General features: G+C 37.5%; 1 protein-coding gene across 1 annotated transcript in view; it reads left to right on the top strand.

The window, feature by feature from the left end:
* CPNE3 (copine 3) overlaps positions 1-17,027 on the top strand; it is a 61,342-nt gene extending 44,315 nt beyond the window's left edge. Inside the window, exons 11-15 of the mRNA XM_007957656.2 lie at positions 8,093-8,147; positions 8,233-8,284; positions 12,369-12,502; positions 13,607-13,843; positions 16,917-17,027. Of these exons, the coding sequence (XP_007955847.1) occupies positions 8,093-8,147; positions 8,233-8,284; positions 12,369-12,502; positions 13,607-13,843; positions 16,917-17,027 (589 nt within the window). The remainder of the gene's footprint in view (positions 1-8,092; positions 8,148-8,232; positions 8,285-12,368; positions 12,503-13,606; positions 13,844-16,916) is intronic.
* Positions 17,028-20,407: the final 3,380 nt, after the last annotated feature.

Here is a 20,407-nt window from a genome sequence, read left to right as displayed (position 1 = left end):
AATTCTTTATCAGAGAGGTCCAATGCTGCTTCTTCCTCAGGGATGTGTTCTGGGTCTGTATCCTGCTTCCTTGTTTCTCCCACTTTATCCTGCTTCTTTGTGTGGACTGTGATGGTCTGTTGTCTCTGAGGCATCATGGTGTTGTTGTATTTAAAGCTCTGTTAACTGTTTGTGAAGAGCAGTCAAGGGTGATTTCGGCTCTTCTTGGTGGTTTTTTATTGTTGGCCTGTTGGTGGAGAAGGAGGTAGTGGCTCGCACTCAGTAAGTGAATTTGCAGGAGGTGTGGGTGTAGTTGTGTCTTATGGGGACTGTTGTCTCCCACTCAATTAGACACAAATTACAATTGAATAACCTTCAAAAAACTAAAAGCACAGGGACAAAAAAAACACGCCATATTATCACACAGGAACAGTAACCAAAAAAAGAAAAAAGGGAAATAGAAGAAGAAAAAACAAGAAAACCTGCAATATCTGGGGATAGAGCATTAAGAGAAAAAAAAGTAGAGAAGGAGAATAATGAAGGAAAAAAACAGGGAAAAATGCAAAAAGAAAAACAAGGAACGGGGTTAACCACAAGGAAAAAGGGGGGAAAAAAATTCAACCAGGAACAGGGAAAAGAAAAAATGCTGAAAACTAGGACCTGAGAGGGGAAGAGTAAGAATAATAGTAAAAAGGACAAAAATATTAATAATAATAGTTGTCTTAAAACAGACAAATACAAGCAAACTAATCACTGGAGAAAAAGAAAGTGAAAAAGAAAAAAATTATAAAAAGAGAGAGGAAAAAAAAAAATCAGTGGAGGACAAGGCCTGGCACCCAGGCTCCATCTGAGCACATAGATTGTGATGGAGTTCCTGTGGGCCCCAAAGGTAGGTGGGACTGGGAGATGGCCGCACCTCCGTTCACCAAGCAGGTGTGGGGTATAAGAGTAACGAGGAATGTCGTACCTTTTCAGTCTTGCAGGTCCGGAGGGTCCTTGGGGTTGCTGGAAAGCAGAACGTGTTCTTAAGTCCCGGGAATCTGCAAGAGCGCTGTCTCTTTAAATATCCAAAATGGTCCAGCCACTTGTAACATTCAAAATGGCGGCTCCCTCCGGACCGGCAGAAGTCCATAGCTCAGCCTGCCTTTCTCTTCACCTTCTCCGTTTATTCCCCAGTCACCGGAGCAGTCCTCCGTGCAGTCCTTGGCTAGCAGGGTTGATTTTAGGTTAATTCTTAAGTCCTACCAGCACCCGGGAATCTCCAAGCTGTTTCTGCCGTCAGGATCGCTCGGGATCACTGCCAGACCGCAGCTCCATCTGTCTCCTTTTTCGTATTTTCACACAATTTCTTCTGCTAGTTGGGGTTTAGTCCACTTCTATATCCTTCCCTTCAAGGCTCGGGGGTCCAGGATTATCTTATGTGTCTGTGTTAATTAGTTTCCCTTTTCTTGTTGAATAGGGTCTGTGCAGACTTTCTGCCTAGTCCGCCATCTTGCCGGAACTCCCTGTTTTCCTTTTTTTTTTTTTTTAAATGCATTTTGTTGAAATATAATTTATGTACAGTGAAATACCAAAACTAAAGTGACATGGGTCAATGCATTTTTTTTTTTTTTCGCAATGTTCCTTCTCCTTCCCTCCCACCCCTGGCAACCAACAAAGAAAGTTTCCCTCCATATATAAACCTTTCCTTGACCCTCTACAACAACGAACTAATATTGTATTTGTCCTTCTGTGATTGACTTATTTCACTCGGCATAATATCTTCCAAGTTCATCCATATTATGTGGTGTTTTGTAGACTCTATATTATTTTTTAGTGCTGCATAGCAGTCCAGGGTTACTTTCTTAAACTACCACCTGGAAGTTACTAATGAAACAATAGCTAGAGAAAATTTACTACATGGAAATGAAATACACTCTTAGGTAGTTCTTAGATTAAAGAGTAAAACTGTAGGGGGAAATAAAAGGTGATGGGAATGCTATATGTGGTCCTGTCTCTATAGAGGACATTTTCTGGCCTTAGATGCTTTCATTTTTAAGCAAGAAAACTGAATATAAGTACTGGGTTTTCAACAACATAAAATTAAACACTAACTTACTGCTGTCAAGTCAATGACTGATAGCAACTCTGTAAGACAGAGTAGAACTGCACTGTAGATTTCTAAGGCTGTAATTGTTATAGAAGCAGACTGCCACATCTTTGTTCCACAGGGATCCTGGTGGGTTTGAACCCCCAACCCTTCTTTTGCAGCTGAGATTTCAACCATAGCACTCTTTAAATTAAAGTATCAGAAAAGCCCTGAATGAATAAAACACTATTAAGAAGAACAAAGTAGGAGGCCTTACACTGCCTAATCTCAAAACCTACTGTATAGTACAGTAGTCAAAACAGCTTGGTACTGTTACAGTGACAGACATAGACCAATGGAATAGAACTGAGAACCCAGAAGTAAATCCATCTGTCTATGGGCAGCTGATCTTTGACAAAGGGCCAAAACCCATGAAATGGACAAGAGATAGTCTCTTCATCAAATGGTGATGGCAAAACTCAGGATATCTGCAGAAAAATGAAACAGGATCCATATTTCTCATAATATACAGAAATGAACTCAAGATGGAACAAAGACCTAAATGTAAAATCTAAAACCATGTATGTGATAGGGGTGTAGCCTTCTTCCAGTATATTTATGGACATCCTGGGAAAAGAGACACTCTTCTGTGGATCGGGATCCTGTTGTGCTGCCTACAGTTGCCCGTGAGCGAACAATCTACCATTCAACCTGGAGATCTTGGATTCATCATTTGTTGGAGTCAACAGCCAGTGTACAGCCTGTCATCCTTGAGCTCCTCAGCCCCTGCAGCTGTGTGAGTCGGGAAAAGCCTCCAGCTTGACGTTTGATACAAGAAACTTTGGACTTGCCAGCTTCTATAAGTGTGGGAGCCATTTTCCTAAGATAAATTTCCCTTTCTCTATATATAAGCTTTATTGGTTTTGTTTCTCTAGAGAGCCAGTCTAACACAATATAGATCATCAAAGAAAAAAATAGGGACAAACTTAGGGGCAAGCTATCAAACATAACTAAAAAACATACAAAAAGCAGAAGACCAACTAGATGACTGGGACCCCTATAAAGCAAACATTTATGCACATCAAAAGACTTCACCAAAACAGTAAGAGGAAACCTGACTGAGTAGGAAAAAAAATTCTGGTACAGGCATATCAGATGAGGGACTAATCTCTAAAATTTGTAGAAGACTGCAATACTTCAACAGCAAAAAGACAAATAATCCAACTGAAAAATGGGAAGAGGACATGAACAGACATTTCACCAAAGGAGACATTCAGGAGGTTAACAAACACATGAAGAAAAGCTTGCTGTCATTAGGCAGTACTCACTGCCGTTGAGTTGGATCCGACTCATAGCAACCCTTCCTTGGGTTTCCGGGGCAGTGTCATTACAGAAGTAGATTGCCCAACCTTCCTTCTGAGGAGTAGCTGGTGGGTTTGAACCACCAGCTTTCTGGTTAGCAGTCAGGTGCCTTATGCACTACACCACCAGAGCTCCCTCATTAGGCATTAGAAAGATGCAAATCAAAACAAGATACCATCTTGCACCAGCACAAATAGCAAAGTTCTTCAAGGCAAAAAATAACAAATGCTGGCAAGGGTGTGGAAAACCTGGAACCTTCATACACTACTGGTGGGACTGTAAAATGGTACAACCACTGTGGAAAACAGTATGGCACTTCCTTACAAAGTGGGAAATTGAAATACCATATGTTCCAACAGTCCCACTACTAGATACATATCTTGGAGAAGTTGGAAACAATTTAAGTGTCCATCAGTGGGTGAATGGATAAGCACACTGTAGTGTAGTACATGCACACAATGGAAAACTATGCAACATTAAAGAATAATGTCAAAGAATAATGCAGATGAATCTGCAAAACATCTCATAACAGATGAACCTGGAGGACATTATATTGAGTTTAATTAGTCAATCATAAAAGGATAAATATTGAATGAGACCATTGCTATAAAAAGACAAGAAAAGGTTTACTCAATGAAAGAAACATTTTTTGAAGATTACCAGGAGTGGAAGGGGAAGGGAGGATAAATCACTAACTAGAGGGTGGTAGACACATAATTAACTTGGGTGAAGGGAAAGGCAATATACAGTTAGGGGGAGGTCAGCACAAAATGGTTAAAGCAAAGGAAGACACTGGGAGGAGCACAAGATTCAAAGACAACAATGGTAAATACTAGTACATACACGGGCCTACAATAACAGTAATTACAGTAATGAGTGGTTACATAGATAGACACACAAACTAAACAGAAGTGGGAAGGCGGATGGGACTGCACACACAGACATATAGAGATTTGACAGAGGGTATTTGTACATACATACTTATATGTGCTACAAATGTGTCCATGAATATAGTAGAGCATACAGCGGCAAAGTTATGAAAACTTCTTAGCCATAACCAAACACTTTGAAAGAAAATTGCTGGGCATGGCAGCTCAAGACATGGTCTTGGGGGACAGTAAGGTCAATTGGCATAGCACTGTCCACAAAGACAGTGTTCTACTTGAGTGAGAAGTGACTGGGGCCTTCAGAGCTTTTGGGTGGCCATCTAAGGTGCAGCTATTAGTCTCTCCCTCTACGAAGCAAAGAAGAGTGAAGAAAATTAAAAGATGCAGGAAAAAAGTCCAAAGGTTTAATGGATCATGTGAAACCCAGCTTTCCTGACCCTGATACCAGCAGAGATGGATGGTGCCTGGCTACCACTGCTGACCATTGTAAAAGGGATCACAATAGTAGGTCCCAGATAGAGTGGGAGAAAAATGTGAAACAAAACTCAAAATCACACAAAAGAGCAAGCTTTACTGGTCTGATAGAGATTAGTGAAACCCTTGAGACTGTAGTCATTAATCACCCTTGAAGCCTTCAACTCATCTCCGAGGCTCAACTTCAGCCAAGCAATAAACTGGCCTATAAGGTGAACAGTAGCACGAGAGGTACATACTCACTAGAAAAAGGAGCCATATGAGATCAAAAGGTCAATATTTGCCCAAAGATTAAGCTCAAAAGGTAGGAAGGAGTAGGAAAGAGACAAATGGAAACGGGGAACACAGGAAGTGGGAAAGGTACTGCTTCATTGTGGGGATTGCAATCCATGTTATGAGTCAAAATGTGCATAAATTGTTGAATGGAGCACCAGTTTACTCTGTAATGCTTTACCCAGATCACAATAAAAAGTTTTCTTAAGCCAGATACAAGCCTCCACACACACACAAAAAAAAAAAAAAAAAAAAATGAAGGAAAAATAAAGGTGTAGTTATAATAGTAGATGCTGTATAAATGTTAACTATCTTATGTCAGGGGAAGTTTTGAGCACTCGTCATGTAATACTCATCTAAACTATTAAGAATACTCAATTAAGGGTATGAAGAGAGTTCTCTTTGAGAAAGGTGCGGTCATCATTCACATTGTTCAGATGAGGAAACTGAGGCATGGAGGGTTGAGTACCTTGACCACTGTCACTCAACCAGTAGTAACTGGCAGAGTCAAGATTGAGTCTGGGCTCTGTGGCTCTAGAGATGCTCTCTTACTGCTGTATTATGCTACACTTCCTTTAACCACAGAAGGTAATGATTTGTAAAGTTAAAAAAAAAAAAAAAAAAAGGCAACAGGAAAACCACCAAATTGTGATGTTAAATCAACTTTCCAAGTTCAATAAAATCCAGATACACTTTTGGCAATACTGACCCTTAAATAGAAAAAGTATAACGTGTGTAAAATAGTAGTAATGAGAACTATTAGAAGCATAAATACAAGAAAAATAAAACTCTAAACTAATATTCTGCAAAACTATATGCTATTACATGTGAGAATCTGAATTAAAGGATGCTTTTTTAGAAATCTATAAATTACCAAAGTTGATCTGAAGAGGCAGAAAACTTGAATAGAGCAAGAACCATAAATAGATGGAAAGAGCCCTCTTTACAGAGGTACCAGGACAATCACAGAGGTACCAGGGCAATGCAAGTCCATGCATAAATTCTAGCAAACCTATGAGGGACAAATAAAAATCTAAGAGAATCAACTGAAAAAATACTAGAAAATAAGAGTTCAGAAAGATGGGCAAATGCAACATAAAAAATAAAAATCAATAATTTTATTAACCCATAATAACTGGTTTGAAAAATCCTAGTGAATAAAATGTAGTTTATAATAGCAACAAAAATAAGGAATAAAAATAAAATCTTTAAGAGGAAAACTACAAAATTGTACTGAAGAACAAAAAAGGAAACTTAATTGACATTAATTAGGAATAGAGCAATAGTATAATATAATTACTATAATAAAAATGATATAAAAATAATATTTCTCTCTGATTTAATCAATAATAATCAAAACTCCAATAGTACCCAGACAAAATAATTCTTAAAATTATCTAGAATGAAAAATGAATCAAAACAGGCAGATTTTTTTTCAAGGAAAACAGAAATGAAAGCAGATTCTTCCTATCAGACATTAAAACTTATTTTGACACTATTTCAGTTAAGAGTGTAAACTGGGTAAATGATGAGTGTAACCAAACAGGTAGTTGAGAAATAGAGCCAAGTGTGCATCTCAGTGTAGTACATGATAGAGATGAGGCGATTTAGACAGGAGAAGGTATTGTGACCACTGTCAAATTGGCTGAGAAATTTTGGATCCCTAAGTTACACTGAATCAGTTAGGATACTATCCTGTAAAAATTAAGAGTACAGACTGAACTGCTGAAATAGAGACACTCAAATATAAAGGTTTATTTTTTTCATGTTACTTGTCTAGAGGTCCAAGGGTGATAGGGTGGCCTGTCATTATCAACTCACATCGTCCATCCCTGGATCTAAGGGAGCTCCTCTGGTTCTCATCCTCTGTGGCCCTGGGACCCTGGGAGTGCTTTCCTATTTAGGGGTGTGATTCAGAAGTGCTGACAAATCTAGCCACATCTCTTTGACCAGAACCTAGCCACCTAATGACATCCAGCTCAGAGAAGCTAGGAGGTATAGTCTCCAGCTGGAACCTGCTGTTATTAAAGCGGGAGAGAATGGATACTGGTGGACAGCAGCAGTTTCTGCTCCATACCCTACTCCACAGCAATTTCCTGATAAATGAGAAGGATAATAGAAAAACAAACCTTGAAAGTTTGAGGAGAAAATGTATGTGAATTGTTTATACTCTTGCAGTAAAGAAGAGCTTTAGGCAAGACGGTGGAGGCATAAATCATCAAAGAATTTTTACGTGTTCACATTCGTTAACATTAAAAACTTCTAAGAGGAAAATATTTTAAAAAGTTACACTACAAATTGGCAAAAATATTCTGACATGACATAGGTCCTATCCTTCGTGCCAAAAGAACTATTGAAAATTAGTATGAAAAGAACATTCCTAGTACAAAAAATGGTGTGTTGTATTCCTTGCAGTGTTTTATAATGGCAAAACATTCAGATTAACTGGATGTCTTTCAGTAGTGGAATACTTAGCAGCCATTTGCATAATGGTCTATATTCAGGTCCACAATCCCTTATCCCTAAAACCTTGGGGCCCAATATTCATACATTTTGCTGCTGTATGAATATTTGTATAGCAATGTGGGAGTTTTATAGTGTATGGCATTTTTACCATGTTTCTGTGGCAAATGTATAATTTATTCACATTAGTGACATAAATAAAGGCTGTTAAATAACCTCATGTCGTTGAGTTCAGATTTTACTGCCAAATGAGTTTCCTGCAAACTAATGAAAAAACGTGGTTTTTAGAGCTTTTTGGATTTGCTTACATTATTTATTCATGGAGAGTAAGTTATAAAACAGATATGAACGGCATTCATATAAAATGTAGAGAGACGTTTTTTCCAATATCCAGAAAAAGATTTAGAATAAGAGTTGCCATATATTAACATTGGTTGTCTCTGGGAGTTGTTATTTCAGGTAATCTTTGTATTTTTTTTAGATTTTGAATTATTTTGAAATGAACTTGTATTGGATTTATTGTGAATAAAGAGAAAGCTCTATTTTGAAAAATGATATTTTGCTGTTTTTCAAATTTTCTTTTTAGTGATAAGATGTTTCCAGCTTTTGGTTTTGGTGCCCAGATACCTCCTCAGTGGCAGGTAAGAGAAAATCCTGATGTAAAGTATTGCCTCCTGGAAAAGCAAGCAGGCTTTCATCGTGAGTTCTCCTTTCATCTTTTGACAGGTATCCCATGAATTTCCAATGAACTTTAATCCATCCAATCCCTACTGTAATGGTAAGTTAAAAAGTAAATGTGAAGGCTTTAAACTGAAAGGCTCACCTTTGTTATTTGTTTTTTTTCTTGTGGTTTAAAACTATGCAAATGCCCTCTCTCTGTTTCTTTTTTGGTATATTTAACTTTCTGTTGTGTAAGGTACAAGAATTATACCAGATGGTGGGGTGGCAGTGTTAATTATAGGGCAAATCAATATTATGGTGAAAGTTGTAGGCTAAAATCTACCTGGAGAGGTTTAATAGAATAAAAAGGCTTCTCAGTCTTGGGAACAGATCAATAGAAATAATCATACATTAAGAGTATTTTTATATGTAAGTTGATTTTAAAATAAACCTTGAGTGCAATAATTCAGCATACAGATCTTTGGAAGATTGTTTTCAGAGTAGCAGTCACTCTACAAAGAAAAGTGTGCAGCACGTAATGACTTGTTTGCACTGTGTTGTCAGTAGATGGGGTGGTGAAAGGAGCAAAGACTGGTGCTGCCGTAGCAGCTGTCCTCGGTGTAGAGAACAGGAGACAGCATTGGTCTTTCTCTTCACTTTTTTCTTTGTATCCCAAATACCCAAGTGCTTCCCTTTTTTGACTCCATTGAGCAACCAACCTAAAATGCCACATTCCCCACAAAAGCTTTTAACACTGAACAGTTGGAAGGAGGAAAGAGAAGTGGAGGCAGAGGCATAATTTAGAATTGTAGACACTAAGCTAATTTTCTGCACAAGATCCTTTTCACAGTTACGAAACGTATAGATTTCTAACAGATGAAAATGTTCTTTTCCTTCTCTTCCTAAACAGCATTCATACAATGGATGGACGTGAACATCTTGTTGGGAGTACTATGCATTATGATTTTCTCTCTTTTTCCAGGATATTTTTCCCGAACCAATTGAGCACCCTTTAGAGGCACTTTCAGTGGTCTTTTTCATCTCTAGCCATTTGAAACTGTGAATGTTATTCTTTCTGAGAAATGTGCTTTGTGTTGATGATGAAAATTGGAATAATTTTTTAACTTTGTTGTAATTATGTGTCATTTATTGCAAGTAAATATGGATGACCTATCACGTGGTAAAGGAGCTCTGGTGGTGTAGTGGTTAAAGCATTTAGCTGTTAACCAAAAGGTTGATGGTTTGAACTCACCAGCCTCTCTGCAGAAGAAAGGTGGGGTATTCTGCTTCTGTAAAGCTTTACAGCCTTGGAAACGCAGTGGGAGCTGCTGTGAGTCAGAGCCTACTCGATGGCAGTGAGTTTGGTTTGGTTTTGGTTATCATTTGGTAGTTCATTTTAAAAAGTCATTTACTCTATGAGTAATATGAGTCCATTTGTGGGGTGCCCAACTAAGTGTAGCTTTTCTACTCTTGGTTTATAATCTGGAGAGAGAATCCACTTACTTGTAGACAGAGGAAACACAGCACAGAAAAAAACACAGCGTGAGTTTTAAGACAAAGAAGTTTAATCCTTACTCATTGAAGTTAGTTGCCTAGAAATAACCTGTCTCGCTTGTTCCTTTAAAATGCAAAGGAAGAATTTGGAATAATTATTTCAATTTTAGTTGAGGAACTGAAGGCAATTAATATTTGTGAGGAAATTTAAAGAATATTTTTGTTTATACCTCCAGATTGAAAAGCAAGCCAAGATTATATAAGTGGAAGAAGATATTACTGCTGTGGCTCTGGCTTAGTTTTTCCACAGAGCATTCCGTTGCAGGGAGGATCCTGCTGGTGGCCTGTCCTAATGTTATTTTTGTTACCACTGGGCTGACTGACTACTAGCTACAATATCACTTCATGCATTTAGAACCAAAAACCCGTTCTGACTCATAGTGACACTTTAGGACAGAATAACACTGCCCCATAGGGTTTCCAAGGCTGTAAATCTTTACAGAAGCGTACTGCCTAATCTTTCTCCCTTGGAGTGGCTGTTGGGTTCGAACTGCCAACCGTTTGGTTAGCCAGCCAAATGCTTTACACCACCAAAGCTTCTTTCTTGCATATAGAATTACCTCTATATAGAATTAGTTACATTCTCAGAGGTTGCTCATAAGACCACTTGTTTCTAAATCCATAGTGATGAGGAGAAGTTTACTGGAATTCTTAAATAGGTGAAAGAGCTGTTCTTTTGAAGCTTTCAAATCAAGTGTGTACTCCTTTTCCTTGTCAATCTTTGTTCTAGTGGGCATTTGGAAAGGAAGAGACCCTTTTTAGTGTACATTAAAAGCCTTATGAGACAGATTTTCTTGATTATCTCAGCAAGTGTTGGGAATTCTTTAGGATTTTATAATATCTACTTGTGTCCTAGGCACTCTAATATTAGAGGAACATTTAATAGGTACATACGTGGGATAAAAATTTCATCAGCAGTGCTTGTATGAGGCATGCCAATCAACTTTTGCTAGCTTATAATGTCAATGGCTTCTTTTTTCTTTTATTACTTTTATTGTGATTTCAGTGAAAGTTTACAGAGAAATTGGTTTTCCATTCAACAATTCATACACATTTTGTTTTGTGGCATTGATTCAATTGATTGTGGTGGTAGCATTACGTTGTTACATCCAAGAAAACCCTAAACCAAATCCATTGCTGTTCAATTGATTCTGACTCATTGCAACCTGATAGGAATGAGTAGAACTGCCCAAAGTCTTTCCAAGACTAGTGTTTATGGAAGTAAACTGCCCTATCTTTCTCCCTTCCCACTTCCTCTCTGTGTTTCCTGTTTCCATTTGTCTTTCTTTGCTATCCCTTCCTGCCTTCTGAGCTTTATCCTTGGGCAAATGCTGCCTTTTACTGATTGTGCTAAGGAGTGCATATCTCCCTGGTGTTACTGTTCATCTTATAGATGCGTCTGTTATTTGGCTGAAACTGTTGAGCCATGGGGATAAATTCAGCGCTAGGCTTGACAGGTGATTAAGGGCTTTAGTCTTGGGGTTCTACCAATCTCTGTCAGACCAGTAAGCCTGGTCTTTTTTATGATGTTGAGTTTTGTTCCACATTTTTCTCCCAGTCTACTAGGACCTCCTATTGTGATCCCTTTCAGAGTGGTTGGTAGTGGTAGTTGGGCACCATCTAGTTCTGGTCTCAGAATCATGAAGACTAACGGATTTGTGTGGTCTGTCAGTCCTTTAGACTAACTGTCTCATGCATCTTTGATTTTCTTCACTCTTCTTGTTCACTGTTCTTGTTCTTGTCTCAGGAAGAGACCAGTATCATACCTTAGAGGGCCACAATAGCCTATTTCTAGCTTTACATATCAGTTGCTATGGCTAGCCTATGACTTTACCTTGTGTATCATCTCATTCTGGGGCCCAGGCTGAAGGGGCAGCTCCTACTCTGGGATGTACTGCTCCTATGACAGAGGGAAAGAGCAGGAGAGCTGGGGAAAACAAGCTGTAATTGTTGAAACATCTGCTTAGCCATGGTGGACATTTTGTCCATTCGTATTCCATTGGCCAAAGCTAGTCTAAAGTCCCTGCCCAACTTTCTATTACATAATGCCTAGGCAGCCCAGGGACATACCCTAGAAGCAAATACATTAGTGTTTCTGCAGCAAAAATGTCTGACTGTTTACCTCTGTGATAAATGTACTAGAAATGAATATTTGGAAGTAATACAATGTACCGCACTGTGCTTATTAACTTTTAACTTATTGAATAAACCTTTGACTAGAATTAGCATTAGATTTATATCCACTTGCTGTATATGTCAAAGTTTTTCCATGTTATCAGTAACTTTTTCTTCTCATTGTCAGTTGTGAGATACAGCACTTTTTCATGGTTCTTTTTCCATTAGAATCTCCTTCCAAATCACATCAGAATTAAGCCCAAGTGCAGCAGTCTTACTGTAGGCTAATAAGTAACTTGGCTGAGATGAAAATAAATGCCTCCTTCTGGGGAAAGGTGGAGTGGATATGTTTTTGGATAGAACTTAATAACTAGGGAGTTTTGCAATACATAGCTTAGGAGAATACCTGAATGTAGAATGTTCAACTATTTAAAACACTATATATTGATGTATATAATTAAAATAGCAAGTATGTCAAATAAGAAACAGTTAAATTTTGCTTGAGAATTTTTAATGATGCTTTTATTGTCTAGGAATCCAAGGCATTATAGAGACATATCGGGCCTGCCTTCCTCAGATAAAACTCTATGGACCGACTAATTTTTCTCCAATCATAAATCATGTGGCGAGGTTTGCTGCTGCAGCCACACAACAACAGACAGCTTCTGTAAGTGCTGTGTGGCTAGGGGACGGGGAGAATACAGATTGGGTGTTGCTCCTGCTGCCATTTTTCTATTTATTTGGGGCACTGAGATTCAAAATCAGGGCAGGAAGTAATGATATGGTCATTCTTGGAATAATATCCAATATCATTAAATTAGTGATCATTGGAAACAAAGCATCACTTACACATGAGTCTTTTCAATTAATTTTCTTAGATAGGTTCTACAGCACAAGCAGTGGTTATCATCTACTTTTTTGAAGTAGTTGTAACAAATGAAGGGTTGAGGAGATTACTGCCTCAGTTGCTGTTGTTGCAAGATTACTTACTGCACTAAAGATGTTTGAATTAGCCAACCCTTTTCTATTAGATCTTGGATACCAAATATCTCTTAGTGTCAGTATGCTCAGAAGTTAGGATAACTACCTCATATGATTGTTGAAAGAATTCAGTAAAATAATTAATGTGTATAGTTCCTGGTCAGGGTATGGATGCACTTGGCACACATTAGCTACTATTGTAAATATTACTCCCATTTTAAACTTAAATGGCCCAACAGATGGAGTCTCAACTTTTTGTAATATTTTCCCATTTTTTGAAAAGTTTTATCAGAGATAAAAAAATTGAGAGTAAAGACTTTTTCCCCTAACCCTTACCCATTTCTTTGACAGTATGATAAACACGTCTGCTGCTCCCACATTTGATCTTTTGAGAGTGAAGTTACCAGTTGCTCACTCGATTGATACTGTGACATATTTAAAACTTCAATTAAATCAGAGTTTATTCCTATGTTTATTGAAATTTTAATTTTGCATTTTAGATACCTTGCTTTTGTGTATTTATGCCAATGCTGTTTTATGATCTGCACTATTAGTGAAGCTACAGTTTTTGTGTGAATGTATTTTCTTGTCAGCAGAGGATCTTAGGATGTTTTATGCAAACAGACTCCTGGTAGAGAAAGACAAGGTAAACGAACAAGAAAGAGACTACATCACTCATCAAGCTAGAGGTGCCCTAACCATTGCTTCTGTTGTTTGCGAGCTCTGCCTACTCAGTGGCATAATTTCTTTTTTGTCTTTTCTAAGACAAACAACCTTTCTTTTTTGGCAGCAATATTTTGTGCTCTTAATTATTACGGATGGTGTGATCACAGACCTTGATGAAACTAGACAAGCTATAGTCAATGCTGCCAAGCTGCCCATGTCCATCATCATTGTTGGAGTCGGAGGTGCTGACTTTAGTGCCATGGAGTTTCTGGATGGTGATGGTGGGAGTCTCCGGTCCCCTTCAGGCGAGGCAGCCATCAGAGATATTGTCCAGTTTGTGCCTTTCAGACAGTTCCAGAATGTGAGTATCACCCCTTCCCATCTTGGTGCATAAGGTGTTTGAACACAGACCTTTGCCAGTCCCTAAGCAGGCAGTTGAATGAGTGTCCAGGGCTAGAGGATATGTGAACCTGGTGCTTCGTCCATTTGAAGAGCCCTGATTAGATTTGGCAGCGTTGTTGCAACGCGCACACTTGTGTGCCTCTTCCGGTCTATATGATACATTGTTCAAACTGTTGTCATTGTTCAGCCGTAAAGAAAAATGAAGTTCTGTTACATGTTATGACATGGATGAACCTTGAACACATTATGCTGAGTGAAATAAGTCAGACACGAAGGACAAATACTGTGTGATCCCACTTACATCAAATATCTGGAATAGGCAGATATGTAGAGATCAAAATTTATTAGTGGTTACCAGGGACTGGAGGAATGGGGAGTGGATGCCTGAGGGGTACTCAGCTTCCATTGAGGGTGAAGAGGAATATTCAGAGAGGGTAGTGATGATGATTGTACAACACGGTGAATGTAATTAATGTCACTGAATTGTTAATGGTTAATGGTTAAAAGGCAAATAAATGTTATATGTATTTTACCACAGTAAAGCTTAAAAAACACTGCAAAAACAAAATAGTCTCCTACTAAAAAAAAAAAAATAAAAAAACACCAACAATAAAACTGTACTATTGTGAATGCCTTAAGATATATTTTATCTTTTTATAACAAAGGAAAAAAAAAACAAACTTTGTACAGGTTTATGTTGAATTTATCAAACTGAAAGAAGAATGGATGAAAAACTCTCAGGAGATTGTTTCACTCACTTTCTCCCAGCGAAAACTCCAGTGCAGTATTGTAGCCAGAATAATGGTACTGGTATAGTCAAGATACAGAACATTTCCATCACACAAGGATATCCCATGTTGCCCTTTTAAAAAAATTTTTTTTTAATTTCTTTCTTGAAAAGTCATCCCTTTTCTAGTTCTTTGGCTAGAGGGAGCTGATGTTTGTTTTTTCTTAATTTTTTTAAAAATGTGTGTCCATGGGTGTTCTCATACTGCCAGGTTCTCTAATACCCAGGTATATATAAGGCAAAATGAAAATCCAGAGAACTCATCACTGTGTTGTTCCTTCGGGTCCTAAGATCTTTAGCTAGTCTGCCCCCTCCTCTTCACCTTTCAGAGTCCTCTTATATTTTGTTTTATATATAATATGAAAGGTTTTCAGATGTACTTACCGGGATGTATAGGGAAAAGACCATCTAGTTCATCCTCATAGAGGCAGAAGTCTTATATCTAATTTTTAAAAGTAGTCATAATTTCCTAGAACTAATAAGTAAGTTCATTAAAGTCACAGCAAGGTCAAGTCAAAAAAAAAAAACAAACTCATTGCTGTCGAGTAGGATTCGACTCATAGCAACCCCTCCTTGGGTTTCCGAGGTGATATCATTACGGAAGTAGATTGCCCAGTCGTCCTTCTGAGGAGTGGCTGGTGGGTTTGAACCACCAGCCTTCTGGTTAGCAGTCAAATGCCTTATATACTATGCCACCAGAGCTCACAAAAATCAATCTTACTTCTGTATACTAGGTTTGAATGTGTGGAAACCAGAATTTAAAACACAGTACCATTGACAGTCACTCAGTTAAAAAAAAAAAAAAATTTTAGGTACAAATCTAAGAGAACATGTACAGAACGTATATTCTGGAAGAGCAAATATGTTCAGCATCATTATCCATTAGGAAATGCCAGTTAAAACTATGATGAAGTATCCTTACACACCTATTAGAACAGTTAAAATAAAAAATCATAACAAAATAATGAGAAGGCCAAATGCTGGTGAGGATGAAGAGAAACTAGATCACTCATGCATTGTTGGGGGGACTGGAAAATGGTATAGCCAGTCTGGTAAGCAGTTTGGCATTTTCTTTAAAAACTAAACATACTTACCACATGACCCAGCAGTCACACTCCTGGGTATTTATATTAGAGAAATGAAAACACATAGTGTAAAGAAAGATTTGTAACAGCTTTGTTTGGGCAAGTCATTATACTATGGAAATACTATGCAACAATGAAAAAGAATGACCTATTGATACCTAGAATAACTTGGATGGATCTCATGGGAATTATGATGAGTGAAAAAGCTGGTATTAAAAGGTCACATACTATATGAATCTGTTTATATAACATTCCTGAACTGACAGAATTATAGAGATAGAGAACAGGATCAGTGGTTGCCAGAGTTTAGAGGACCAGGATGGGGGTAGGGAGGAGAAGGAGACTGGATATAACTTAAGCATTAAGCATTAGAGCGATGGAACAGTTTTGTATCTTGATTGTGGTGGTAGTATTACGTTGTTACATCCAAGAAAACCCTAAACCAAATCCATTGCAGTTGAGTTCATTCTGACTCATTGCAACCTGATAGGAATGAGTAGAACTGCCCTGAAGGCTTTCTAAGACTAGTGTTTATGGAAGTAAACTGCCATATCTTTGTCCCATGGATTGGCTGGTGGATTTGAAACACCAACCTTCTGGTTAGCAACTGAGTGCTTAACCACTGCACCATCAGGGCTCCTATGAATTTACATATGGGATAAAATTGCATAAGATTACATACATACACACACACACACACAAGCACACATAAAACTAGTGAAATCTGAACCTGATCTGTGGACTGAACCATTGTCAATTTCCTGGTTTGCTGTTGTACTAGAGTTATATAAAATATTACCTTTGAGGAAACTGGGTGAAGGGTACATGGGACATCTCTGTAGTTTTTGCAACTAACTGTGATGTTGTTGTTGTTATGTGCCATAGAGTCAAAGGATTAATACCAGGTGAATAAAAGACCTACATGTAAAATTTAAAAACTAAAAAAAAAATTCATCAAATACTAAAATGCTAAAAAAGGATTTGATAAAGTTAGCAGGGATAATTATAGCATTCATATACTATTCCTAAGCAGAATTACAAGCCTAGGAATTGGAAATTGCTGGCTTTTATTGACTGGTTAAATAGACTTAGTCTTTTGGCAAAAGGGTCAGTAAAAATATGGCTGCCAATAAAGTCACTTTGATTTTGTTTCTCCCAAGGCTCCGAAAGAAGCCCTCGCTCAGTGTGTCTTGGCAGAGATTCCCCAGCAGGTGGTGGGCTACTTCAACACATACAAGCTTCTCCCTCCGAAGAAACCAGCTGCGAAGTAACAGTTGTGGGGCCACCTCAGCCAGATTCTTTTCTGCCAAATTGGAGCAGTGGATCCCTTTCTCACCTCAAATCATGAATCTGTCATTTTGCCTACTTTTCACCCCAGCATTTATGATGTAAACCTAGTTCTCTATGGATTATATCTGTTCAATGCATTCTTATTATACTTCGGGGAAAGTGCCAACTTAATTGTTGCCTAATCAATTCAGTGATTGCTGGTGATTTGTAATAATTGCGTGAGGCTCCTTGGATTAGAAAGTGTGGGGAAAGTTAATTTCATTGTTGTCATCCTTTACGTTCATATGATGAAAATGCTGTTCTTGAATGTTTGCCAATAGAAAGAATGAATACTTGTTAGGCTGATGTGATTTGCAGTTGCTGTACTCTTTCTGCTCTAGGCAGTGCATACTTGATTAAGAGAGCTTCTTAAATGAGATGATGCTGAATGTGGTCCTAACTGCATTCAGTGCTTTTTCATGTGGTAAAAAACACCTTTGCTTGCTCCTGAATTTTGCTACAGTTTGGAAACGTCCTGGTTTATACAACAACAGGCACTTGGCATAGAACTTCATGCAAAGTACTGATTGTGGGAATGGAATCCATAAGTCAGTTTGTAAAATGTACAATCAATAAGTCAAAAGGGCCTCATTTAAGTAAGCCATTTTCATTTGGCTTTCTAGATCTTTTATTTTCATTGTGAAAATCTGCAGACATGGTCAGATTTGGCTTTTCTTTTTATTGATTGTATGCGACACTCAGGATTCTGTAGATGCTAAGATGATGAGATTTTATATTTTTAGTTTATTTTAATTAGGGTTTGTTAAAATGGTTAGAACTGCTTTGTCCAGGAAATAGTGAGGGCCAAACATATGATGGGAAATTCATTTCCTTCTAATACGACTTTCCTTATAAAAAGAGACAATTTTTATACTTTCCTTGCTAGGGTCCCATATATTCTGCATACAGAATCATTTAGACATTTTCTGCTTTTTTAAAATAGTGTTTTTAGTATGATTTTTGAACTCATGATACCGGTTATCTGTTAATCAAAACCACATTTTACATTTTAATAATGTGTTATCTCCTAAGCCTATAATGTGTTGTGTTAAGCATAAAATAACTGTGATAACTTAAAACACAAAAAAGATTTGCAATTGCTACATTGGGATAGAGGGGGCTTTCATATGCTTTTTTAAGAGTAGAATTTTTTTCCTGAATTTTACCTAGAGACCATTACATTTTCAGAACAGATCCAGTAACATTTATTGAAGACCTGTGTGCCAAGTGCTATGTATATCTATATGTTGGCCAATCATCTCTAACAGTTCAACATTAAACTGTGTTTAATGTGTTTATTACATATCCTTAAATTTATGCGCACAGCACTGTGCTGACATGCCTTTCAGTTATATTGAGAAATCTACACCCTAGCCCACTCCTCTTAAGCTCTGCATTGTCTGAGGAAAGTAAGCTCTCAGCTTTGACTTCTCAGAGATAGCTCTTTGCCAAGATCAGGCTGAGGAGGACCTACTTGCTGTTATGGTTGCCTACCCTCCAGTGAGCCATTAACTCTTCCCGTGTGGCTAGCTGGCTCCTGGATACTTGCTGTTAACCTGAAGGTCCCTAACTCGTAGTTTGTTACTGAACTTTGTAGGATGTCTTGCTATTTGACAAGTCATTTAGACAGCAATTTGGAAAGAAGAAAACTGATCATTCTCTCAAGAGTTTGGAGTCTCATTGTCTAAGATGTCCTAATTTCAATTCTTTTTATGTGCTTGGAAAAAGAATAGATATGTAACTCTGTTTTTCAGAATTTTTCTTTTTTAAACACAGGAAGCCTTTTTTTTTTTTTCAATTGTGGTGAAAAAATACAACTACAACAATACATTGACCAATTCAGCAATTTCTATATGTGTAATTCAGTGGCATTGATTATATTCTTCTTGTTGTACAACCATTCCTGCTATCCTTTTCCAAATTAATTTACCACCATTAACATAAACTTTTTGTCTCCAAAGCAAAAACTTTCCCTTTCCCCCTCCCTCCCATGCCTGGTAACCACTAACAGTCTTTGGTTTCTATATAGTTGCTTATGTTGTATATGTGAGGTCATGCAGTATTTGTTCTTTGTGACTGATTTATTTTGCTTAGTGTAATGTTTTCAAGGTTCATTTATGTCATAGTATTCAAGACTTCATTTCTCTTTATGGCGGAGTAATAGTCCATTGAATGTATGTACCACATTTTGTTTCTCCATTCATCTGGAAGCTTTTTTTTTTTTAAAAAAAGAAGGTATACACACATTCTCATTATATAATTTAAAACAAATACAAGTGGGTTTCTCTGTTGGAAGCAGAGGCAGGGTCTGGGTCCCCACTCTCTGGGCCACGTCCTTACCATCCTTGTTAACCAAGATCCTGAGTAGAACACTCAGGCAAAACTGGTCATGAGCGTTTTGTTGACTTCATTTGATCATTATAATTTTATATTCTGGTTTTATCAGAATTATTCCCTTTAAATGTTTTCTTATTACTCATTATTGATCAGGTTCACCAGTAGATGCTGGTATATAAAAGATTCCATCAAATTAGGGTAATTGGTACTTTTCTACAATTTTGAATAAAGTCATTTGTAATTTCTAATTGTCATTTTATAAAATTCTTACAGTTTCAACACTCCATCTCATCCCATACTGATTTAATATTGTTTTATATGAAAATAGTCCTTTTTCTTAGTTTGTCATCTTTCATTCAAGTGTCATTTTCAAAATGTATTTGAAGAGAAAATAATCAAATTGACTGAAATTCTTATGTGATCAGGTATATTACACACATATTGGAATGACAGGTCCCTGGATAGATGCAGTATTTCTCACATATTTGGGTTTGTTTTTTTTTTTTAAGTTATTCTCTAAAAATTTGGTATACCCACTAGCCTAGTCACTAGGCTTAATACTTGCAATCACTGGAGGAATTTAAAAATTATGAAATTCTCACTAACCTCAGAAAGCTTATAATCTAATATGGAAAAGGAATCAGAATTCAGAATTGAAATTTTAAGAGCATAAAGCTGTAAAGTCAGACCAAGAATTTCCAGTTATTCACTTTGGTTGTGCTTTATGCGTATTTTCCAGATTCACAATCATGCCTCCATATCAGATCATCTGTTTGGCCCATTATCTCATCAGTTCCTTAATGACTCAGAGGCTGGCTTAAGTCTGGCAATGTACAAGTAAAGACCATCACCCTTTGACTTCTCACCAGGCTTGGCTATATTTGCCCTAATTCCCCATAAAATCTTAGGATTCCTGTTCTTGTTTATTTGAAAAAAGTGTTCTTTCTTTTGGTGGATGCTACTTTTATTAAGCCAGTCCATGATC

The sequence above is a fragment of the Orycteropus afer genome, unplaced genomic scaffold (assembly GCF_000298275.1).
Source record: "Orycteropus afer afer isolate SDZICR_OR568_19922 unplaced genomic scaffold, OryAfe1.0 scaffold00769, whole genome shotgun sequence".
NCBI classification, from domain to species: domain Eukaryota; kingdom Metazoa; phylum Chordata; class Mammalia; order Tubulidentata; family Orycteropodidae; genus Orycteropus; species Orycteropus afer.
The sequence above is the reverse complement of the archived record's forward strand: the minus strand, read 5'-3'. Positions and strand labels throughout refer to the sequence as shown.